Source organism: Carcharhinus amblyrhynchos, chromosome 12, assembly GCF_965287045.1.
Source record: "Carcharhinus amblyrhynchos chromosome 12, sCarAmb.v2.hapA, whole genome shotgun sequence".
NCBI lineage: Eukaryota > Metazoa > Chordata > Chondrichthyes > Carcharhiniformes > Carcharhinidae > Carcharhinus > Carcharhinus amblyrhynchos.
The window spans coordinates 73,479,173-73,505,425 of NC_137335.1; the positions used below are offsets into that span (position 1 = coordinate 73,479,173).

A 26,253-nucleotide genomic window follows, 5' to 3' on the forward strand; every position below is an offset into this window, starting at 1 on the left:
TACCAAAATGTGTCACCTCGCATTTGTCTGGATTAAATTCCATCTGCCATTTATTTCTCTGCCCAATTTTCCAGCATATCTATATCCTCTGGCAATCTTCATTTCTGTCCACAACTCCGCCAATCTTAGTATCATCCACAGACTTGCTAATCAGACCAGCTACATTTTCTTCCAAGTCATTTATATATATCACAAACAGCAGAGGTCCCAGCACTGATCCCTGCGGAACACCACTAGTTTCAGACCTCCATTCAGAAAAAACACCCTTCCATTGCTACCCTCTATCTTCTGTGGCCAAGCCAGTTTTAAATCCATCGAGCCATTTCATCCCTGATTCCATGAGCTCTAATCTTTTGCGCCAGTTTGCCACGAAGGACCTTGTCAAATGCCTTAGTCCATGTAGACAACATCCTAAGCCCTTCCTTCATCAATTATTTTTGTCACCTCCTCAAAAATTAAAGTAGTGAGACATGACCTCTCATGTACAAAACCATGCTGTCTGTCGCCAACAAAACCATTCAGTTCCAAATGTGTATAGATCCTATGCCTAAGAATCTTCTCCAACAGTTTCACTATCATGGGCATCAAGGGCCTATAATTACCAGGGTTATCTTTGCTACCCTTCTTAAATAATAGGACAACATTGACTATTGTCCAATCCGCTGGTACCTCACCACTGATGTGGAGATGCTGGCGTTGGACTGGAGTGAACACTGTAAGAAGCCTCACAACACCAGGTTAAAGTCCAACAAGTTTATTTGATATGAAACTCACTAGCTTTCATGGTTTGCCCCTTCGTCAGGTGAGTGGAGAGTTCTGGTCTCAAACAGAGCATATAAAGGCACACACAGTTTACAGAATACTGATTAGAATTAGAATTAGACTTTGTGGGTTTACTATCAAATAAACTAGTTGGATTTTAACCTAGTGTTGTGAGACTTCTTACTGTGTTTACCTCACCAGTGGCCAGTAAAGAAGCAAAGATTTCTGTTAGAGGCCCAGCAATTTCATCTCTTGTCTCCCTCAGTAATCTGGGATAGATACCATCTGGTCCTGGGGGTTCGTCTACCTTAATGTTTTTTGATTCACCTAACACTTTCTCCCTCGTAATGATGACTTGTTCTAAAGAACAATACTCTTCACTGTGTACAAACATGTGACAATAATAAATCAAATCAAAATCAAACTGTTTACCACTACTTTGTTTTCACTCACCCAACTTTGTGTTCACAGTCACTTTTACTCCATGGGCCTCAACTTTGTTGAAGAACCTATTATGTGGCACTTTGGAAGTCCATATACACCACATCAAATGTGGTTCCTTTATCAACCCTCTCTTTTTGTTACCTTGTTTTTTAAAAAAAACTCAAGCTGGCTAAAACAAGATTTCTCTTTACCAAGCTGTTGCTGATTTATCCACTTTTGTCCAACTTTCTGTTAATTTTGCCCCGAGGTATTGGCCAAGAAACCCAATTCATCTAACACACTTCTTTTCAAATTGGGATGTGGGAAATTCAGTAGGTGATCTGAACCATGAAGTTTAGTGTTTCATTGTCGACAATGCAGCACTGTCTGTATTGGCAACCTTTTCATTGCTTCAGATTTAACAGGGTGACTTAAACCTGAATCTTCTGAGTCAGAGAGTGCTACAAGTTGAGCTCAGTGCTGACACTTGTTTGGTTTGAAAAAGTTTCTGAACCAGACAGTTTGTTGGAGCTGAGTTCAACATGTCCACTTGAAACTGAATTATTCTCAGTCAGAGACTGCATCACGCCTGCTTCGGCGCACAATGCGGTCAGTAACTTCTTCCAAGTTAATTCCCTGCCCCCTCCCTTCCAACTCGCAATTTCTTCACTCATTGCTTCAAAAAGCATAGCGCCCTGATGTCATAATCACCAAATTTAATAATAAAACCTTTGTGCAAAGCCTCATTCTGATACTTCAAGAAATATTTCCGTTCCCTACAATTCATTTTAACCTAATTCAGAGAAAAATATGCAGGACAGAGGGGGCAAAGGCATCTGAAGCAGTCGAGAGGATTTTTAAAAATGTATTCTTTCATGGGTTGTGGGAGTTTCTGGGCAAGGCCAGCATTTGTTGCCCATCCCTAATTGCCCTTGAACTAAGTAAGTTGCTAGTCATTTCAGAGGGCAGTTAGAGTCAACCATATTGCTGTGGGTCTGGAGTCCCATTTGGCCAAACTGGGTTAAGGATGGCAAATTTCCTTCCTTAAAGGACATTAGTGAACCAGATGGGTTTTTACGACAGTAGTTGGTGGTTTCATTGCCATCATTCCTGAGATTACCTTTTCATAACTGAACTTAAATTCCACTGCCTGCTGTGCTGTGATCTGAACCTTAACCCCTGAGCCTCTGGATTTCCAGTCAAGTGACATTACCACTACACCACTATCTCCTCATAGCAATTGTATCGATAGGGGAAAGAAAGAATGGAAGTTGCACAAGTGAATCATGGCTCTTTGAGAATGCTATCAGCCAGTTCACTAATATCTTTTCATGAAGGAAACATCCCTTCTTACCTGCTCTGGCCTAGGTGTGACTCCAGTTCCCTGCTGCCTCAGAAAAGTAGCCAGCATAATTAAGACCCATGCATTTCAGACTTCCGTCTTCGACCTTCCCCCATCAGGAAAAAGATACAAAAATCTGAGGTCAAGCACCAACCGATTCAAGAACAGCTCTTCCCTGCTACCATCAGACTTTTGAATGGACCTACCTCTCACTAAGTTGATCTTTCTCTACACCCTAGCTATGAATGTAACACTACATTCTGCACTCTGTCCTTTCCTTCTCTATGAATGGTATGTTTTGTTGGTAGGGCATGCGAGAAACAATACTTTCCACTGTATACTAATACATGTGACAATAATAAATCAAATCAAACATCAACGTGATTTGTGGTTAACTGCCTGCTGAAGTGGCACGGCAAACTATTCTGAAGCATGGGGATGAACAATAAATGCCAGCTTTACTTGCATCCCAAGAACAAATGTTTTAAGTAATTCACTTCCAGACTGGCAACATGGACATTTTTGATCTAAGTATATAAGATATGTTAACCCTCTTTGCTCTTTTATATTGCCTTCCAATATAAGCAGCTACAGTTGTACCTTTTGTGAATTTGCAGAGATGGGATTAGTAACTTCAATACCAATACAGTTTTTCTGCATCCAGCATGTTTCCCTGTTTATTTTCCCTTTGACTGCCTGGTTGGTGTGGACCTTGTGGCAGAGATTTGGGCCTCGGTGGTGTGTGGCTGGACTCGAATTTGCGCCAGCGGTTTCCCAAGTAGTGAGAAGCTGGATTTTAAAAGCCAGGCCTTCAAGGACAGAGGGGTGAAATAAAAGCGAGAGCCAGAGAGTGAGCAGAATTAATAATCAATGCATTGCCAGTGCTCTGCCTGTTGGCTCCTAATTGCCATTGCCCTGCCAGCTCTAGAGAAGAATGTACAATGCTGAGAAGGGGAGTATTCTGAAACAATGCCCTACTTGAGCTCAAAGCAGAACTGCTGTATTTTTCCAGTTTATTTGTTAAGATATTTTGGTGCTTGTTTGATTATTTGGTTGCAATCACTAAATCACTGAAAAGTACAGTAATAACGTGGGAGCAGCAGTTTGACTCCTTGCATTACTGGTGCTGACGCAAATTTGTCTTGCCTAATCTCAGACAGTGACTAATCTGTGGTTCATTTTGTTCAAAGCCCATCATAAAGGCAGCAAAATCCTTTGAGGTTTTTCTAATTTTCATTTTTTGGGGGCTTTCTTTCATGACTAATTTGTGAGCTGAACAGGGAAAGTTGATGAATTGCCATTATCTTGTAGGGGATGTTTTATTTAGCTTCTGCCAGCAGAGCGGATTAAATAAAAAAGGAATGCTATATGGTGCAGTGTGATGGCATGCTGTCCTTTCAGTTCAGGAACCTGGGGTCTGGAGTGCAGCCCAGACTGGTGGATTAAAGTTTCCTTTCTTTGCTGGCTGCAAGTGTCCTTGGGGAAATTACTTTAGGCAGTCTCAACCCAGTTCCTAATGGGCACCAGTTAACAGCAAAAATTGCTCATAATTAGACACTAATTGACATTAAATTGGCAGTTCCACTTAGAACGTATAAGGATGCCTGGTGTGGGAAATGGAAATGTGTTGCAGCCGGGCATGCTTTTCTGAGGCTTGGGTTTTGGCAATGTTGAGCTTAAGTTTCACAATTGAGTCCTCATGTCAGTAGATTAACGTCAGTCATCGGTTTCTGTATCTGTTGATGTTCTAGCTCCACTTGTTTGTCAGTACAATCCCACCACTTAAAAAGTCCACTTTAAAAATTGGTAGTCATTTATGTCAGCCAGAACATGATAGCCATTATCCTCTTTTAACATCCTAGACAAAATTTTCCGGCTGCGCTTGCCCTGAAGCCGAAAAATCCCGTCTGAGGTCAACGGACCTTTGCATGGTCTGTATCCAAACCACTCCGATTCCCATGGCAGGCAGGGAAAATTCTGCCCCCTGAGTTAATGTCAATGTGAAAGTTGTCCATCCTGGCGTTTTAAGTGCTCCATTCACTTTTGGACAGAAAGAGCTGTCCTTACTCATAGGTTTATGCCTTGTTAAGATGCACTGAATGTTAAGATAACCATCCCCATTTTCATAGAATCATAGAATCCCTACAGTGCAGAAGGAGGCATTTGGCCATCAAGTCTGCACTGACCACAATCCCACCCAGGCCCTCTCCCCATAACCCTACTTATTTATGCTGCTAATCCCCTGACACTAAGGGGCAATTTAGCACGGCCAATCGACCTAACCCACACATCTTTGGACCGTGGGAGGAAACCGGAGCACTGGAGCAAACCTACACAGACACAGGGAGAATGTACAAACTCCACACAGACAGTGATCCGAGGCTAGAACTGAACCCGGGTCCCTGGCACTATGAGGCAGCAGTGCTAACCACTTGTGCCACGTACTGCCCGTTTTATCCCCTTTTTTCCATAATTAGCACAATGCTAAACCAGTCCAGAGAGTGCGGTTTCTTTAATTGTTGCTGCGAGAAGTGATGTGTTGCTGGAGCTTTTCATCTTGCAGTCATCTGTACAGACATATTCTTTTTGTGAGTCTAACAATCCTGGATGTGCCAGTATTCTACATTAGCAACCGATTTAAGACAATCAGTCAAGCTTCTCACGTAACTCACTCGTGCTTGTTAGAAGCAGCATACGTTCATATGCAGGGACTCACTCTCAGCAAACAAAAGAAATATGTTTAATCTTTACATCTTTTTTGAATTAGTTTAGGCAATTTCAACCTGGTTCCTAATGGGCACCAGTTAACAGTAAAAGTTGCTCATTAGAGCTTGGGGAGCCTAAAGTTCTCTGTTGTTTTCTCTGTGGCCATGATGTATAGATGCTGGCATTGGACTGGGATGGGCTGATGAAAGAGCAGCGCTCCGAAAAGCTCGTAATTCCAAATAAACCTAAACCTGTTGGATTTTAACCTGGTATTGTGTGACTTCTTACCTTTTTCCAGGGCAATACCTCAAGCAATCAGAGAGAGAATAGAGTCAGTGTTTCATGTCTGGATCATCCTGATATGAAATGTTGACTCTATTTTCTCTCTCCACAAAATGCCGTCAGACCTGCTGTGATTTTCTAGCATTTTCTGTTTTTGTTGCTATTAGATTGTAACCGCGATATACTGCGAGATGTGGCTGCATATTAAATCAGTATATCTATTTTATAGTAAGAAGCCTCGCAACATGAGGCTAATGTCCCAACACGTTTATTTGGAATCACCTGATGAAGGAGCAGTGCTCTGAAAGCTCGTGATGCCAGATAAACCTAGTGGACTTTAACCTGGTGTTGTGAAACTTCTTACAGTGCCCACCCCAGTCCAACGCTGGCGTCTCCACATCATGGCCACCATGTTTTATTATAGAGCTTGGAGGTCTATAACTTTAACCTTGACCAAGTGCTGAAGAACGGGATTGGAATAGATAGGTGCTTGATGGCTGCAACAGACTTGATGGGCCTAAGGGCCTCTTTCTGTGCATCAGAAGAAACCAGATGGGAACAGCATGTTATCTGCTGGCAGTTTTGGTGATGACACCAGTTTCAATAGCCTATATAATTTTCAGTGAACTGTCGTAAGGTTTGTCATATGTTCTCCTAGCCATCACCCGTGGCAGGCAGAATGTGTTCACACAAACACGGTGGAGACTGCAGCAGCTCATCTTCTGTAATAGTTGTTTTTTTCCTTTGACACACAGGATTCTATAAAAGCGAGAACGGGATGTTCCTGGAATTACGTCTGCTAATAACCAGTCTGGTTTAGTAGCAGCACTCTTACCTCTGCGTGATCAAACCTTTTTAAGGCGGTGTTGCATTTCAAAGGGCTCCACCTTTTGCATGAATCATTAAACTCCTGTTCTGCAGAATGTAAAAGACCCCAAGGCGCTATTTAAAAAAGAGTTTAAAGGGAGTTCCCTGAAAGTCCTAGCCAACATTCATCCCTCAACCAAAATCAGGAATGTGTCATTGCCTGCAGCAGGCTTCCAACACTGAAAAGTTTGAATTTAACTCCATGTGCCCCAGGTTTTAACCTGGTGATGTTGTCATGGTTGTTGGTGAGGGAAATGTTCAATTATAGGGCCCCTACTGCTGGCCTGACTGAACTTTAGGGTAGCACGGTGGCAGAGTGGTTAGCACTGCTGCTTCACAGCACCAGGGATCCGATGCAATTCCGGCCTCGGATCACTGTGTAGAGTTGGCACATTCACCCCATGTCTGTGTGGGTTTCTTCCAGGTGCTCTGGTTTCCTCCCACAGTCCAGCGATGTGCAGCTTAGGTGGATTGGCCATGATACATTGCCCTTTAGTATCCCAAGATGTGTAGGTTAGATGGATTAGCCATGGTAAATGCATAGGGTTACAGAGATAGGGCAGGGTGATGGACCCAGGTAAGATACTCTGTCAGGGAGTTGGTACAGACTCGATGGGCCAAATGGCCACCTTCTGCACCATAGGGATTCTATGAATTTAACACAGACTAGGAATGAAATCTGGAATGCTCTTAATCTGAATGGCCCAGAAACTCATTCCTTTAAACAGTGGGTTACATTTTCCTAGAACTGAACTAACATTATTCACATTGGTAGCTGGATTGGACAGGCAGACTGCATGAACAAATGAAAACCTTGCATTTGTGTAGTGCCTTTTACAACCTCAGTGTTGCAAAATACTTTATGTTCACTGTTGTAATGGAGAAACATGGCACTCAGTTTGTCCTACAGTAAGATCCCACAAACAGCAAAATAATAGTGGCAAGATAACCTATTTTTTGTGGTTTTAAATAAGGGATAGATATTCATCAGGACACTGGGTTAACTGCCCTGGGATCTTTTACTTCCACCTGAGAAGATATAGGGACTTGGTTTAATGTTGCATCTGAAAAATGACAGGTGAAATTTTGCTGTCCCGCCATAGGAATCATAGCGGGCGAGGGTGGACTATGTCATGGTCTGTTGACCTGGGATTTTCCAGCTTTGGGGCGTGCATGGCTGCAAAATCCCACCCGATACCTCTGTCAGTGCAGCACTCCCTCAGCATTGCAGCCAGGTTCTTGTTCTCAAGCCTCCAGCATGGGACTTGGCCAGATGAACTATTGACTCAGTAAGGAAAATATTAAAAAGCCAGCCAAGACTGACAGTAAATAAACAACATGGAGAAGGTGGTCCTGCTAGGTAATATTTAAAGCAAATCATTTTCCATGTTAAAGAAGTTTGTCTCAAGTTTTTTAATGTTTCCCAGTACTGCAGACAAGCCATGCATCATCCCCAAATGAGGGTATAGACTCGCAGGAAATGACCTCCTGACAATTTGTTCTTAACCAAGCCTGTAATGAGGTGCGACTCAACCTCCCTTTCCTGTGAAGGAAGCACCTGGCTATCATCGCTTGGCGATTCCTGCTGATGACCTGAACATCAGGAGCTGGTTGTGTAAGGATATCAGAGGCGTGAACCTGTGTTTTTATGTTATGTACCTGCAGTTTAGCATGGAAGACTAACCTGAGATTCAGTATAATTGGTGGTCACCTATCTCTTGATGGCTAATTTAAGCAGAATGTGAAATGAATTGCAGGGTAGGATCCCTACAGTGCAGAAGGAGGACATTCGGCCCATCGAGTTTACACCAACAACAATCCCACCAAGGTCCTTTCCCCTTAACCCCACATATTTGTCCCACTAATCCCTCTAACCTACGCATCCCTGGACACCAAGGGGTAATTTAGCCTGGCCAGTGCACCAAAACCACACGTCTTTGGACTGGGGAAGGAAACTAGAGTGCCCGGAGGAAACCCACACAGACATGGGAGAACGTGCAAACACCACTCAGACAGTGACTCAAGCTGGGAATCGAACCCACATCTCTGGAGCTGTGAGGCAGCAGTGCTAACCAGTGTGCCACTGTGCTGCTCAGGATAAGACTAACTTAACCCCATTATGGTGGCTGGAGCATCAAGACATGACTATGCACCTCATTACCCAAAGAAAACAGAGAAAAGACTCTAGGCCAGTAAGAGGAAAAAGTGCTCTCGACCATGCAGGCAATGAAAACACTTTGGTTATGGCGAAATCCTTTTTATAAGGTCATTTCAACAAAGACTCCTCCTTTTTTAATGGTGGGTTTTAAATTTCAATGGCATTGTGTGTGACTCACCTCCTTTGTCTTGCTGGAACTTGATGTTACTGACAAATATTCAAAGACCTCAATCAGAAATTGTAGAAATCCTGATTGTATTTCTCTCTCTCAAATTCTTTTGAAGAGTTTGGCTTCTAAGCGGGAGAGAGTCAATTGCTCAGAGAAAAGTCATAGCGTGCTTTTATCCAGACCTGATGTTCAAGGGCATTGGGAACGATGATTGTGTTTTTTGGTAAGGAATTCTGGTGTGCTTATAGACTATTTTGTTACAGGGATTGATATTCCAAACACTTTTTAATTAAAATGTGATGCTTGGACAGAAAATGTTATGAAAAAAATGTTATTAAAAATAAACTGTGCCTTTGTAGCACATTTTCACAGAGAGAGTGCACGTGCTGGTGAAGTTACTCCATCACATTTACCTCTGGGGTGGCACATGGTTAGCACTGCTGCCTCACAGCGCCAGGGACCCAGTTTCAATTCCAGCTTTGGGTCACTGCCTGTGTGGAGTTTGCACATTTGTGTCTGTGTGGACTTCCTCCAGATGCTCCAGTTTCCTCCGACAGTCTCTCCCGCCATTCCTCCCACATGATGTGCAGGTTAGGGTAACTGACCATGCTAAATTGACCCTAGTGTCAGGGGGACTAGCAGGGGTAAACATGTGGGGGTTACGGGAATAGGGCCTGGGTGGGATTGTGTTTGGTGTAGACTCGATGGGCTGAATAGCCTCCTTCTGCACTTGTAGGGTTTCTATAATTCTATAGTGGATGGACTGGCACAAGTGTGGGAAGTTTTCATCCCTCCCTGCCCACTGCCTCTTATTGCTTTACCCAGAGGCTCACCTTTTCTACAGTACTTTGAAATCACGGAAGTAAGCAGTGCGCCTTTTACCAGCTTTCGCCTCTTCCTTTCTGCTGCGATTGATCCCTGAAGGGATAAGTGCTGCATAAGCACTGGACACTCTATGGCATCTCACCAATGTGGTTATTTTCCATGTGAGTGCCAAGCCAATGAATGGTAGCAGCTGTGCAACCACCAGATATTCTGGAACATCAAAAAGAAATAGAAGAAATCCCAAGAGTGTTTCTGTTCATCAGAATAGTTTAGTTTTGAAAAGTGAGTTGGCTGTCCAAACGGAACAGTGGTGAAATGCGGTTTCATACAATGAATGAGGATCTATCAGCACGTTTAATAACAAATCTTATTAGTGTATAATCAAGAAGCTTGGGTAATTGGCCAAAACTAGCTGCAGCATGAATAATTTAGCAATTTAATAAGAGAGTAATTAAGCGAGCAGATAAGTAACTTAATGGAATAACAAAAGGACATTGTGCACGAGGTATAACAAAATATTTATTAAGTAACAGCTGCATACCACTCGCCCACTACCATGAGACAGGAAAGAAGCTGTTAACCATTCCTTATTCGATTGGGAGGGGGGCAATAGCCCTTTTCATTTTAAGAGGATCCTTTTCGGAACCAGTGCATGTGCATGAGCAGAATCAACTATTATTGCAAGTGCTGACTCCTTCTAAAATAATCTTCATTACCCAAGAGTCTGGTGGAAGTAGATTGAATTGTGGCTGTAATAAGGGAGGTTCTAGAAGAGAAGATTTGCAAGGGCATGGAGGGAAAGGACTGGGGAGTGAGACAAGCTCAGTTGGTTTTGCAGAGATTTGGGGGTTGCCTTGTGTGCTGTAACTGTGCTATTCGTTGTGTGATTTTTGTATTCACTCTGGCAACCTCCCCAGCTTTTGGGCAAGTTCTGTTTAGGTGAGTAATGCCGATACTGCTTGTACAGGAAGATTGTCTGCTTACGCTGGCAGAAGCTGCTTTCTTTTGCAAAATCTCTTGTAGTTCCTCCTGAGAAACTGCCCTCCACAAAATAGTGATAATCTGAAGGCCTAGGGTCACAATTTGAGAGGACTGTGTTCTTAACCGTCATCCACAGTTTGCTGCCAAAGATTACTTTGACTCACACTTCAGTTAAAAATAGAGAAGCCGGATTTTTGTTTGACAAGAGAAAAACTGTTAAGAGATAACTCCAACAGACTCATTCAATGGCAACATCAGTCACAAAAGGACTGTCATTGTTTTAACCTATTTCTTTAAACAAAACCCATTGTTTACAAGAGCCATTCAGCTCTTGCAGCACAGCCAGGATGATGGTACGGTGGTCAGCACTGCTGCCTCACAGCATCAGGGACCAGGGTTCAACTCCTGGCTTGGGTCACTGTCTGTGTGGAGTTTGCACATTCTCCCTGTGTCTGCATGGATTTCTTCCGCGCGCTCCAGTTTCTTCCCACAGTCCAAAGAATCATAGAAATAGAAACCCAACAGTGCAGAAAGAGGCCATTTGGCCCATCAAGTTTGCACCGATCACAATCCAACTCAGGCCCTACCCCCTTATCCCTACATATTTACCCACTAATCCCACTAACCTACGCATCCCAGGACTCTAAGAGGCAATTTTAGCATGGCCAATCAACCTAACCCGCACATCTTTGGAAACCGGAGCACCTGGAGATAACCCATGCAGACACAAGGAGAATGTGCAAACTCCACACAAGATGTGCAGGTTAGGTGGATTGGCTGCTGACATGCTAAACTACCCCTTATTGTCAGGGGGACTAACTAGGCGGTTATGCGTGGGAGTTATGGGGATTGTTGTCGGTATAGGCTCAATGGGCCAAAACTGGCCTCCTTCCGCACTGTACGATTCTATGACTCTAGTCTCAATACCCTGTCCTTTCCTCATATAGTCTTTGCGAATTTGCTCTCTTCATGTGCTTACTGAGTTCCTTTTTTACAGCAACAATTGTGTGTTGCAGATTCATTTACCTTAGTAACAAAAGCGAAATACTGCGGATGCTAGAAATCTGAAACAAAAACAGCAATTGTTGGATAAGCTCAGCAGGCCAGACATCATCTGTGGAGAGAGAAACAGAGGTGAATTTGGAATTCTCCGGCTGTTTATGCCAGTGGGATTCTCCAGTCCCAACGGCAGTTCACCACTGCTGGCATGGGATGACGTAAATGGGAACTCCCATCAACATCAGCGAGACCAGAGAAATCCTAGCAAACAAATGCGCCACCTCTCGCCGGCAGGAAACACGCAGCTGGGAGGCCAGGGAATCTCATCCTTAATGTTTTGAGTCTGTGTGACTCATCTTCAGAGATATTGGACTTGAAATGTTAACTCTTTTTCTCTCGCCACAGATGCTGCTGGACCTGCTGAGTTTATCCAGCATTTTCTGTTTTTATTTCGTTCATCTTGGTGTTAGTCTTCTCACAAAGTGTCACTTTCTCCACTATCGGGTATCTGGAATCAGAATAATTGGAACAATGTGAACGGTATTAAGAAGAAAACTCCATGTTTGAAAATCTCCACTTCATCTCCTATTGGGGTGGCATGGTGGCACAGTGATTAGCACTGTGCCACTGTGCTCCAGGGACCGGATTCGATTCCCAGCTTGGGTCACTGTCTGTGCGGAGTTTGCACATTCTCCCTGTGTCTGCGAGGGTATCCTCCATGTGCTCCAGTTTACCCCCACAGCTTGAAAGGTGCACAGATTAGGTGCATTGGGCTATGCTAAATTCTTCCTCAGTGTACCCGAACAGGTGACAGAGCGTGGCGACTTTTCAGAGCATGGGGATTTTCACAGTAACTTCATTGCAGTGTTGATGTAAGGCTGCTTGTGACTAATAAATAAACTTTAACTTTACTTTGATTGGTCAGATCATGGCATGACTTCTTTCAGATTTAATTGTTATGCCATAACTCATATCTGGCAGAGAACAGGTTGATGGGAGACCCTGCCTACTTATGGAACCGTCACTGAGTCAGGAACAGGAGAAAAGCATTGGGGGAAAGGGTCCAAACTGCACATGATGCACCTCTTGCCACTATTTTCTTGTAGCATTTTTAAAATTAGATGGTGGGCGTAAGATATCCAGTAGCACTATTTTTGAAGAAGAACAGGGGAGGTCTGCCTGAGGTTCCGCCCATTGTTTATCCCTCAACCTACATCAGTAAAAAAAACCCAAATTATCTAGTGATTATCATATTGATGTTTGTGGGAACTTGTTTTGGGCAGAATTGGCTGCTGTGATCCCTATGTTATAACACTGCAGTTTAGAAGCTCTACATGGGCTGTAAAATGCTCCAGACTATGCTGAAGTTGAGTTGTATAAGTGAGAGTCAGTCTTTATTTCAATATAAACAGCAACCTCAGTATTTTTCGCTTCATGGAGTTTTAGTCCAAAAACCCAGAATCCTAAATCCTACACAATGCCCCAACTATACACCTTTAACTCAAGCGCAGACAAGCACCTGTTTCTGCACCTGTTTAATATGACCTTTTGTGGCTCCTTTGTGTGCGATTGTCAAGGTTTGAAGAGAAATATACACAATACGTACTCACTAGAAATTGTCTAGAATCAATAAAGGTAGATTTTATATATTGCAGAACTGGAAAGTTGCACACATAGACTGGATAAGGATAAATTCTCAAAAGCCAAAGAAAAGTCAAATAAAGGAAATATGAGGGGAAAATTAATTTAAAGAGAAGCGTTTGTGAGCAGTAACGAGTCAGGACTGGAGCTGGAGTTGGAAAGACTTGCATTTATATCATACTTTCATGAATACTGGATCCCTCAAAGTGATTTACAGCCAGTAAAGTGCCATTGAAATATAGTCACTGCTGCACTGTAGGATATGTGGAAACCAATTTGTACACACCAAAAGCCCACAAAAAGCAACTAAAGTTTTAAAGTTTAAAGTTTATTTATTAGTGTCACAAGAAGGCTTACATGAACACTGTAATGAATTTACTGTGCAAATTCCCTAGTTGCCACACTCCAGCACCGGTTCGGGTATACTGAGGGAGAATTTTGCACGGCTAGTGCACCTAACCAGCACATCTTTCGGACAGTGGGAGGAAACTGGTGCACCTGCAGTAAACCCACACAGACACGGAGAACGTACAGATTTCACACAGGCAGTGACTCAATCTGGGAATCAAACCCGGGTCCCTGGTGCAGAGATGCAGCAGTGCTAACCATTGTGCCACCCTTGTAATAATGAGCAGAAAGTCTGTTTTTGTGATGTTGATTGAGGGATAAATATTGGCCAAGACACTAGGAATAACTGCCCTGAGCTTCTTCAAAAGATTACCATAATCAATGCATTGCTGACTGGTCAGAGTCAAAGAATTAAATTGGTCATCATTCACTTTTCTTCGAAAACTTGGGAGTCTGATCCTGTAGCCTGACAAGGCCTTAATAAACCCTGATGTGGATATGGTGGCATTGGACTGAGATGGGCACAGTAAGAAGCTCACAACATCAGGTTAAAGTCCACTTACCTGATGAAGGAGCAGCACTCCAAAACCTCGTGATTTCAAATAAACCTGTTGGTCTTTAACCTGATGTTTTGAGACGTCTTAATAGGCCCTAACACTTGTAGAAGTTATACAAAATAATTTCCTTTACCAATAATTTTATATTCAAATAGTCATTTGGCAGTACAGAACTTGAGTATTGCTGAAAAAATACATTTTGTCAAAGCTTTTTATCTTGCACTCATCAGGACAATTGCAACACTACCATGTCAGGTGAAACAATGTTAAACTGTATGAGAAGAGAGTGCGGATTGGTTGGCAAATGGACTCTGGTAGAGGTGTTGTCATGGAGGATGCACCAGTTAATAGTGGCTGACAGTTAACTGTCATACATTTTGAAAATCTGAACCAGGCAGCTTGACTGTGATTGGTCGAGGAATTGCCCTGAGGAATGAATTGACAAATGGCTGTCGTTTTGTTTAGCTGAAACAGGTGCAGTGTGTGTATGTGTTCTTTCTGCAAAGCATAGGGCCCTGCATATTAATATATGTAGCTTCCAGTACACAAAAATGCACAACACTGTGAACCAGACCAACAATCTTAAATTGGTTGTCAGTGTAATACTTAGCACATTGAGGACTATTTAGCAAATGTTGTTCATTCGCAGAATCACACCTGATGTTAGACACTCTACTTTGAAATGTTATATTTATTGTATAAACAGGACCCACAGCAGGGAATAATGATGCATCTCTTTTACTACCTAGCCAGCTTACCATAGATCATGGCATATAAGTTGATCCAACAATCAAGAAGACCCAATTTTAATGATGGCAAAACCTCCTGATTTTTCCATAAACTTGTAAAAGTTGATCCTATTTTTCCACTATGAACTGCTATATTCACATTAGTAGTCAGACTTAATTTTTCACCCCAGAAATACATGTTTTACTTACCTTATAATGTAAGTCAGTGCAAGGCACCAAGCAGGCGATAAGGTCTGTGTTGTGAAGAAGGTGCAAGGAAGTTTCAGACAGGCACACATAGAGCAGAACACACATGATGATGCTGATTAAAATCAGAAAAGGCCTTCCAGCAAAATGAATGAAGTCCAAAACTGCTTTCAAGCTAACAGTCGTAACATTTGCTAAGTTGTCAATTAACTGGTCAATAATTGAGGGGCTTGAATTTAGTGAAAAGCTGATGCAAGAAGAAAGAATCTGCCCTGAAGAGGATTCCCAAGACCAAATGTGCTATCACAACAGGGAGCAGCCACTGGCCTGACCTTGAGAAGCATGTATCGGAATGGATCCTCAAGAAGCGTTGGAATGATTACATCACCAGAAATGCAATATGCACTAAAATGGCCCAGATCAAACTTCGAGTCCATCTAAGGTTTTAGACCAACAGCTAGCTGGTTTGGCTGCTTTATAGAATGAAAATGTTTAGTGTTGGGGAAGAAGACTAAAATTATTCAGACTCTACCTTGATGCCAAAATTACCAGTTTCTTGCAGTACATCATCCATCAGACAGCAACAAAAACATGCTGAGTCACATGAATGAAGTGTTAGTGGATTTCGGTATGCCCAGCACCCAAACTGTGGAGTGTAAAGGTTCGAAAAAAGTTCTCATTGGACAGTAGAAGACAAGATTCCTGGAGGTACTAGTCTGCATATCCAGTAGAACAAAATTAATGCCCATGGTAATGTTCAACCAAAACACCATGCCAAACATCTCGTCCCCTGCATGAGTTTTTGTCCATGTCCATGACAATGGTTGGATTAAGATTTGATATCATGAGAATAAAAGGTAAATCAGTATAGTCCCAGCTGACTATCGGCTGTACTCCCCTTTGAGGGGGAGAGCTGACTGGTGGTGACTTAACTGGTGCTGAGGATAACCACACCTCTGGTGAGGGGCAAGGTTGAGAAGGCAGGTCTTCATGAACAACCTCAGCCGGTATAGGAATTGAATCCATGCTGTTGGCATTGCCCTGTATCGCTAACCAGCAATCCAGACAACTGAGCTAAACCGACCCCCTACCATCAGAATAGATGATGTGATGTAATTCACATCACAAAGCGCATCCTCTCACTAACTGGTTCATGAGCTTATTTGAAGTTTTTACTCTGAGATCTTATCATTTTTAATTGCTGTGTTTCCTCTTGTATAGTAATTGCTATTTATATAGCAAAGACATTGAGTATGTCCCTGTACATGGGTACAGTCAGCGATCTTCTATAGTTCTCTTGTAGCCAGTGAATGCCACAGTTGTTCTGTGCTTTAGAGTAAAAATTACTCATGATAAAGTTAATACGTCTGGATCACCAGTTAGAATTAATTAGCGGCTTGTTTGCATGTGGTTTTTATGTTGGTTCATATTGTTCCAAAAATGCCTGGATATTGCTCATCAGAGGATGGTAAAACCACATGCAAAGACTCATTTGTATTTGTTTGGATAAAATTATAGATCAACAGTTTGATTTCGAGACTTATTAAATCACTTGCGTGCAGCAGTAACATTTTTCTCTGCTGTTCCCCACTCTGATTGTAGCCAGTTTCAGTCTAACATATTTCCTTTGCTACACTCTGGTTCGTGGATTTGCCATCTCTTTAAGGGAGTAATTCATGCTTGATCTCTCAGGAAAACATTAATGCTGCATCATTTTCCAGTGAATAGCTGGGATATACTGATTCGGACAGCTTCGTTCCCACTGTACGTAGCCGTACAGCTTCCATTTCTGTGACATCTGAACATAGTATCATGACAAGGCAGTTCACAGACTTGCTATCGGCTAATCTTTGTTAATGAGCCGTGAGATAATACAACAGACCACAAAATGGTTGGTCAGAAAAGTAGTTTTGGAGAGAATCTAAAAGAGGGAGAGAGAGGCAGAGATTTTTAGAGACCAATTTCAGTGTCTAGGATGTAGGCAACTGAGGGCACAGCCACCACTGGGTGGGATGATGAAAATCAGGCATATGTAGGGGACCAGAACTAGGTGATCTCTACCAGAGTTGGTGGGGAATGCAGCAGATTGCCTCATCCATCTGGGCTAAGGAAGGGAATATTGGCCAGGATTCTCCTTGGTGTCCCTGGGCATTGGATCTAACTGCAATGCTCCCTGAGATTCATTTGGCTGCCAGCACTTACCAAGTGGTCATGTACATTGGTAAAATGTTCACTCTGGTGTGGAAATGGAAGGTGACTGGTGGAACAAGCGATGGATCAAAGCCTTTGGGGGAGGAAAGGAAATTTCAAGAGTAATTCTTTTAAAAAAATCCTGTTAAAGTGCAAAGGGCTCTTGATATGTTTTTTTTACTTCATAAACACTGCGTGCAAATGTTGTATTCCCACCACTGATCTCTTAAAATCTGCTTAATTATTTTCTTTTGAAACCTGGGCAGCACAGTGGTTAGTCCTGCTGCCTCACAGTGCCAGGGACCCAGGTTCAATTCCTGACTTCGATCACTGTCTGTGTGGAGGCTGCACATTCCATGTCTGCGTGGGTTTCTTCCGAGCGCTCCAGTTTCCTTCCACAGTCGGAAAGATATGCTGGTTAGGTGCATTGGCCATGCTAAATTCTCCCTCAGTCTACCCGAACAGCTGCGACGAGGGGATTTTCATAGCAACTTCATTGCAGTGTTAATGTAATCCTATTTGTGAGACTAATAAATGAATTTTTAAATCCTATGTGAAGGGCAGCATTCATTCATTTAATACCGCACTGGCTTGTCACCTTAAATTACTGTCGCACTCAATTTCACGTACAGACCTAAAACTGACAGCCTTCCGGTACAGAAGCAAGAGAATTTTATCAGCTGGGCCAGACGTACCAATAAGAATGCTTGTGCATAAACTGCAGTCACTTCTTGTGCCCATTTCAGGTTCTGAAAATCCTGGTGCGAGCTGTGGATGAAGGGATTACCGATAGCAAAGGAGATTCTGCAAAGGCGTTGACAGGGAAACTGCGGGAACTCTTTGGCAGGGTGACTTCTAGAATAACCAATGATGCTGAGATTTGGAAATTGTATGCCAAGCTGTGCGGAGACGGGCAAACAGAGAACGCAGAAGACAACGAAAAGGTTAGTGTCCTATAACGCCGTGCACTTTGTGTCCATCTGACTATTTTCTCTTTCAGCTCTTGTTGCCCAGATTCACCACCCCTGCTGTTCTGTCAGAGGTCATTCTGAAGAGCTGCCCTGCTTAAAGCAGCTACAAGAAAGTGCAAAGGGGTTAACGTTGGATGACACCCCTCCCACATGTGTTCCCTCATTGCCAAGTTCATGGATGTAGATTGAAAGCTTGCTGCCTGAAGAATCAGATTGCTGCCTTTGCCAATGTGCTGTGCCACTGGGGCATCTTGCCTGCTGGTGATTTAGCATTTAAATCGTCTACAGCTTTATGGTTTTTTAATGTTCTCTGTGTTTTAATTAGTGACAAAGGTGCATACAGATGCTCAGTTTTCTTTTGTGCTAGTCCTACCTCGTCAACCAAAAACGCTTTTAATGTACATGCCACATATTTTATCTTTAAAAGAAAAACAATGGCTGCTGATCTTGTGATTAGTAATGACGCAGCAGTGTATACTGCTAACTGCGTTCAAAACCACTTGCCTACCTTTTTTGTTGGCCGCAGCAGGAACTTGCTCTCACTGCTGTAGGAAGGATCCAAGTGGATAGGGGAACCTATTGTCAAGGTGCAACCCCAGCAAATCCTTCAATGACATGAGCTAAAGACATGTCCTCTGAGGCCTGTCCTCAGTTCATTGACTGTCGAGGTATTTTTAATGATAGATCGCACAAAAAATCAACTACTTCAAATTGCAGTCACCCCCCCTCCCCCCAAAGCTCTGCTCCCCACTCACTGCCCCCCACCCCTCCTCGCCCCTCCCTGGCTCTCATAGAACATAGAACACTACAGCACAAACAGGTCCTTCGGTCCACAAGTTGCGCTGATCACATCTATACCTACCAAGCCATAGGACTATCTGTAACTTCCAATGCCATTAGATCCCATATACTCATCCAGAAGTCTTTTAAAAGACCCCAGTGAGTTCGCCTCTACCACCACTGACAGCAGCCAATTCCGTTCACTCACCACCGTCTGAGTGAAAAACTTTCCCCTAACATCTCCTCTGTACTTGCTTCCCAGCACCTTAAACCTGTGTCCTCTCGTAGTGACCATTTCAGCCCTGGGAAATAGCCTCCGAGAATCCACCCTATCTATTCCTCTCAACATTTTATAAACCTCTATCAGGTCGCCTCTCAACCTTCGTCTCTCCAGGGAGAAGAGACCTAGCTCCTTCAACCTATCTTCATAAGGCATGCCTCCCAATCCAGGCAACATCCTTGTAAATCTCCTCTGCACCCTCTCAATAGCTTTCACATCCTTCCTGTAGTGAGGCGACCAGAACTGCGCACAGTACTCCAAGTTGGGTCTGACAAGGGCCCTATAAAGTTGCCGCATTGCCTCCCGACTCCTAAACTCAATCCCTCGTTAAACGAAGGCCAGTACACCATCCGCCTTCTTGACCACATCCTCCACCTGCGAGGCTGATTTAAGAGTCCCATGGACCCGGACCTCAAGATTGCTGTGCTCTTCAACCCAGCTAAGACTCCTACCCTTGATATTGTACCCCTGCATCCCGTTGGTCCTGCCAAAATGGACCACTACCCGTTTATCCGCTTTGAAGTCCATCTGCCACTTCTCCGCCCAGTCTTGCATCCTGTCTATGTCACGCTGCAACTTCTGACATCCCTCCAGACTATCCACAACACCACCAACCTTCGTATCGTCGGCGAACTTACTAACCCATCCCTCCACTTCCTCATCCAGGTCATTTATGAAAATGACAAACAGCAAGGGTCCTAGAACAGATCCCTGGGGCACTCCACTGGTGACCGACCTCCAGGCAGAAAAAGACCCATCCACAACCATCTCTGCCTTCTGCAGGCAAGCCAGTTCTGGACCCACAAGGCCAAAGCCCCTTGGATCCCATGCCCTCTCTCCCTCTCAAGAAGTCTTGCATGGGGGACCTCTCATTGAGGCAGACTGAAAAACTGGGGTACAGGAATGAGGGTGGGTGCCAGGATTGCAGAGAGTGTTTTGACCTGTCCTTTGGTTTCAAAGGGCTTGCCCTCCTGTGCTACAACCATACCAGTTTGGAGCAACCTTATATATATCATTGCCCTGGGCTTGCCCCTATATTTACAATAAGCCCAAGCTTACATGCTGATAGGATTCAGTGGGGTTGGGCTACACCACGGTCATTTCCGACAGACCACAACTAGTTTGCTGCTGTTGTGAATACAAGATCTGGGCCACTTTATGACGAGGGAACTAAAACTAAGACACAAGCTGTAAGTGAGATTTTACAGTACTTGTGTCTGAAAGTGCATTGTTGTGAGATGTAGATACCACCAGGAATGCAAGACATTAGGCACTTACTAACACATTCATTTTAAGCTTGCATGAGTAAATATTTCTACTCATCTTTTGCTTTGCTTGCTCCCAGACCTGTAATGTTGCTGTTATTGTGCCACCGTTTAAGAAATACGCACATCTCACACTTGAACATCTAAGCAGGAAGTTGGATTTTGGTGCCTTACTGTGGGGAATTGTGATTGTAATTGTGATCCAACCATTCCACAGCATGTGCCACAGGTATCACAGGTGAAATGTGCTGCCCATTTCTAGACAAGTGTTATATTTAGGACATGTTAACTTCTGTCTGAAGCTCAGGGCACCTTTCAACCCTTAATAAGGAGGCCACTGTTTGAATCCATTTTTTCTTGGCCCTATTTGAGAGGGAAAAGATATGCCAGTTTGGACCTTGGCAGAACTCTCCCTGCTTATCTTTTCTTGTGTCCTACATCTGAGATAGCAGCTGGGCCTCAATTTAATGTCAAATGTGAAAAACAACACTGCTGACAAGGCAGCAGTCTCTCAGCTTGGCACTGAAGTGTCAGCCTGGGTTGCATGCTCAAGTCCTGCTGTGACTTTGACCTTCTGATGCAAGATCTGGAATATTACCAGTGAGATCCAAGGAGAGAGGAGTCTTCATTTCAGCATCCGGGTGACAGAATTCATAAATGGATATTTTAAGAAATTTAATGGGTTTGCAGTGCCGAATCATATCCTTCTGCAGTTGTTTCAGGGGAACTGCGGTTGATGGCCCTCATTCAAATTCCTCATTGAGAACACATTAACTTTATAAATTGGGATTTTCTTACCAAAGGATTAGAAAACTCCTGCCACGTAACTGCACCGCTTTTTGCCGCAGACTCCCAGAGGCCTTGGCCCAGACACTCTGATATTTGCAATGCCTGGAGAGTTTACCATACTCAATCATTCACTGCCATGGCCCAAAACAATTTTGGAAGCCTTTGACACTCACTTCCATACTTCTCCAAAGCACAAAAAGTCTATTCAAATAATTGACAGGAAAAACAGTCCTTTCAGTGAATGAGGAGGCACCACGCTGAGTTCTTTTTCAGAAGCATGTTCGGGATTTACAGTGCTAATAATTTTGACTTGTTTTAAACTTGCAGGCGCTTTTGGCGGAGTGGGGGAGGTCGGTCCATGCACACATTTGCCTTTGCACTGCTTATTTGGGTAAAGCCATACGACACTTTTCACACTGTGTGCCTTGAGACACTTGATGCATGCACTTTCTCCATTAATACCTAATCCAGTACAGCTCTCCAGCTCAGGATTGGCTGTCGTGTGGAGATTTCTGTCTGTGAGGCTCCCCTTGGTATATCACCTGAGAAAGGCATTCTGCAACAGTGTAGTTGAGGAAAGTACACTATAAATTTAAGGAGAAAACAGCATAGATTTTTTCTCCAATTCGTGGGATAACTTTTGAAAGGGCTCTTTTTCACTCTTTGTATTGTAAAATTCAGAACAAGTAGTAAGCAGGTTGAAGAAGATAATAGACTACAAGAGGACAGCCTAATTAATGGGTTCAAAGGTTATCAGAATGTTGGAGAGCAAAAATATCAGCTGGAATGTTCTGGCTGTTCACTTCCCTGCCCCCCAATCGCTGCAAGTAAGGGCAGCAATTTGGCGCCCAGCCAAATCTCCATTCACTGCAGCGGGACCAGAAGATCTCACCGGCTTGAATGAAAATTCTGCTCATCATGTTTCTAATTCTCTGAACCCAGAGACTGTTTTATTACCAAAGCAAAATCACGTGGATGCTGGAAAACTGAAATAAAGACAGAAAATGTTGGAAAAACTCAGCAGCTCTGGCAGCATTTGTGGAGAGAGAAGTGGAGTTAATGTTTCAAGTCCATGTGATTTCTTCATATTCCCTATTACAGTTGTTCATTCCTTGTGTGTCCATTTTAATGTATTCATTTGACATTAATTGAGGCTATATTAGATAAATTTTTGATAGCTAGAGAATCAAGTGTAATGTAGTGTTGTTGGTTGGGGGTGAGGGGGAGATCGTGGCAATAGAATTGCGACCACAACTATATCAGCCATGATCTTATTGATTGACAGAGCAGGCTGGATGGGCTGAATGGCCTCCTCCTGTTCAGTAGTCCTATGTTCCTCTGTCCCATTTCCAGCCAGAATTTGCCCTTTCTTGCAAGGTACCTGCTTACTGATGGCCATAATGAATTAAAGTCCATTCTCACTACATTCAAAAATTACTCAAGAAGCAGCAACAATGGTCACTTAAACATAGTCAGCAGCATATTACCAAGGAAGTACTATACCTAATTCAAATCAGCAAGTGCTGATAGTTCCAGTATTGCAAATCTGTTACCCTTTGAATCGCATTAATAAATGTCACTAGTAATTAAATGTGAAATTTCTTGAATATTTGTTTGGATGTTTTCGTTGCTTCCAATGTGCATGGGTTAAAGAAATACTTCATAATAACAGTGTGATTTTTAAAAAATCTTATTGCTATGCTTATTTTTCATACAAATGTAGATTTATAAAATGCACACACATTTCCCTCCCTGGTAATTGTCTGAGGCAGAACCACACTGTTTGCAACTTCAGTGTCATACTTGACCCTAAGATGAGTTTCTGATCACATATCTGCACTGCCGCTAAGTCTGTCTATTTCCACCTTGAAAACATTTGCCAAACTGTGCCCCTTTTCGTGCTGATTTGTGCCTTTGTTATCTCTATCTTTGATTATTCCAATGAATTCCTAGCCAGCTTTCACATTCTACCCCAACGAAATTTCAATTCATCCAGACACTGGTTTGCATTGCTACCTCACAGCACCAGAGACCCGGGTTCAATTCTGCCCTCGGTCAGAATTGTCTGTGTGGAGTTTGCACATTCTCCTGTGTCTGCATGGGTTTCCTCCGGATGCTCCGGTTTCCTCCCGCAGTTCGAAAATGTGTAGATTAGGAGGATTGGAGGGTAAATGTGGTTGGGGGATAGGGCAGGGTGTGGGCCTGGGAAAGATGCTCAGCCAGAGGGTCGGGGCAGACTCAGTGGGCTGAACTGACTCCTTCTGCACTGTAGGGATTCTGTGATTCAAACCTGTGCTGCAATTGTCCTAACTTGGATCAGATTGGAGTCACACTTCACCCCTCTGCTACCTACACTTGCTCCCAGTAAAGCACCCCCTGGATTCTGAATCTCTTGTCCTTGTTTTCAGACCCTTTCCTGGTCTCCCCACCACACACATACATACTGCCCCCCTCCCACCCCCCGTGCCCCATTTTCATCATTCCACCATTGGTTGGTCATGGCTCCAACTCCCTAAGCTTTGCACTTCGTTGCTAAACCTCTCTCCCTTTTAACTTTGTTTTCCTTAATGGTATTCCATAAAACCGACCTCTTGGAACAAGCTTTTGGTCGTCTGTTCTCATCTCTCCTTATGTGGCTTGATGGCATATTTCCTTTCACAATGCCCATGTATATCACCTTGGAACATTTTATTATGTTGGAGACACATTTACACACACACGTACATACAAGTTGAGTAGTGGTCATTGAGGCATTATTAGAAAACCTATGTTTAACTGTATACTGTAATTCCATTATGAGCTGGATGACCTGAGTTTAAATTATTCTAACCTTGACTGGCAAGTGAACTCTGAATATTTTGACTGTGTAAAGTTATTTTGATCATTGTTGATTGAACTACTCCACTGCCCTTAGGCTAAGGGAGATCGGAGTGGCATTGATGAGAAGAGAAAAGAAGCAACAAAGGCTAATGGTCAATGGATGTTTTTGTAAATAGAAAGCAGTTTCCAGTGGGGTTCCACAGGGCTCTGTGTTGGAGCCCTTGCTGTTTGGTATGTGTATTAATGAGTAAATGTAGGAGGCACGGAAGGGAAATTTGCAGATGACTTGAGAACTGGCCATGTAGTGAGGAGGATAGCTGAAGATGGCAAGACAGGTGGGTAAGGTGATAAAGAAAGCCTGCAGAACACTTTCCTTAATTGGATGAGACCTTGAATGCAAAAATAGGGATTTAATGCTGGAATGGTATAAAATGCTGGTTAGGCCACAGCTGGTATCTTGTGTACAACTCTGGTCACTACATTACAGGAAGGACATAATTGCTATCGAAAGAGTGCAGAGGAGATTTACAAGAATATTGCCAGAGCTTAAAAATTGGAGTTCAGAGGAAAGGGAGGATAGGCTGACGTTGTTTTTATTGGAACAAAGGAGGCTGAAGGGTGACTTGATTGGGGTATCCAAAATTATTAGGGGCCTGGACAGGGTAGACAGGAAAGACTTCTTTCCCCTAGCTGGGAGTTACCAGGGGGCATAGATTTAAGGTAATTGGTAGAAGGAGAAGAGGAGAGATGAGGAAAAGCTTTTACACTCAGAGGATAGTGGGCATCTGGAATTCACGGCCTGAATTGGTGGATGAGGCTGAAACACACAACTCAATTAAAAGGCACCTGGATCTGCACCTGAAGTGCTGTAACCTGTGAGCTACAGACCGTGTGCTGGAAAGTGGAATTAAAATGAGCGGCTAGCTTTTACTCTCTTTATTTGGCCGGTGCAGATACAATGGGCTGAATGGCCTCTTTCTGTACCATAACTTTCTATGGTTCTAAGAGAGTAGAGAAGTTATAATGGGGAAAACAAAATAAACGTGCTTTCCTCATATGTTGTCTAATGTCTTTCCTTTTGTCTGCAGGCATTGCAGTACCTAGTGAAAGCTCATCAATGTGAAACCCAATCCAGTAGCTGGGAAAAGGATATTGCATCTTTCAAAGAAGTAGCAAAAGGAGTGATAGAACTTGCGCACGGTAAGTTCTCAATAGTTGTAACTAGCATCTATAATCCTTAATTTTAATGGTCATTCATAATCAGCTAATCTTCTAGGTTCTGTTGTCTGTGCTGCCCCGTGTAACAGCAAGAAGTGAAAGTGAGGATGTGTCAGAACTTAGTTAAGGTGGTGGCCCTAGGGCTCAATGTTGGGGCCATGACTTTCTGTCAGATAAATAACCTGGCATTGGGAATTTAATGCCTAGTGATAGACACCACACAGAGAGGCAGTGAAATCGAAGGAAGCAATTCCAAAATTGCAGTGAATTGGATAGAGTAAGTATTCTCATAGAGAGCCTCACAGCCAAGCAGGGTTCCAACCAGTACCTATTCTAGTTGGAGTTATTGGACAGCTATAAGAAGCTGATGTTCCTTTTCCCCATCCCCTCTTGCAAACAATGTCTGTCATTCATTACTCAATTACCACAGTTTTTCTGTATCAATGTAAATCAAAGAATGTAAAAAAAAACTTCTTTGTTCTGCAAGGATAAGATGAGTTGATAGAATGATACTGCATGGTAGGAGGCCATTCAGCCCAAAATGCTGATACCGGAATTAACTGAGCTGTTTTTAGTTCTACATTTAATTTGGTTTTATTCTACTTGCACTCCACCAAAAATTGTGGGTGGAAGAAGATGAGGTCTGTTGGCCTGGATTCTGATTCTTGTTCCCATGATATCACTGGTAGAGTACTCGGTGTGGCAGTCGGGCTGTACGTTATTAAAGCAACTTGCATTTATACAGAATCTTTTAACATAGTAAAATGTACTAAGACATTTCATAGGAAAACAAAAAAGTTCAACACCAAGCCACATAAAGAGGTACGAAGACAAATGACAAAAAGTGATCTTTTTAGAAGGAAGTTATGATTCAGAAAGTATCCAGAATAGATTTGCGAGGATGCTGTCTTGTATGAGGAAATACAAATGTGAGGAAATTTCGCT

General features: G+C 43.1%; 1 protein-coding gene across 1 annotated transcript in view; it reads left to right on the forward strand.

Moving 5' to 3' along the window:
* The window catches only part of ttc27 (tetratricopeptide repeat domain 27), a 200,682-nt gene that overhangs the window by 158,039 nt on the left and 16,390 nt on the right, over positions 1-26,253 (forward strand). Inside the window, exons 17-18 of the mRNA XM_080200718.1 lie at positions 17,932-18,129; positions 25,179-25,290. Coding sequence (XP_080056844.1) covers positions 17,932-18,129; positions 25,179-25,290 — 310 coding nt within the window. The remainder of the gene's footprint in view (positions 1-17,931; positions 18,130-25,178; positions 25,291-26,253) is intronic.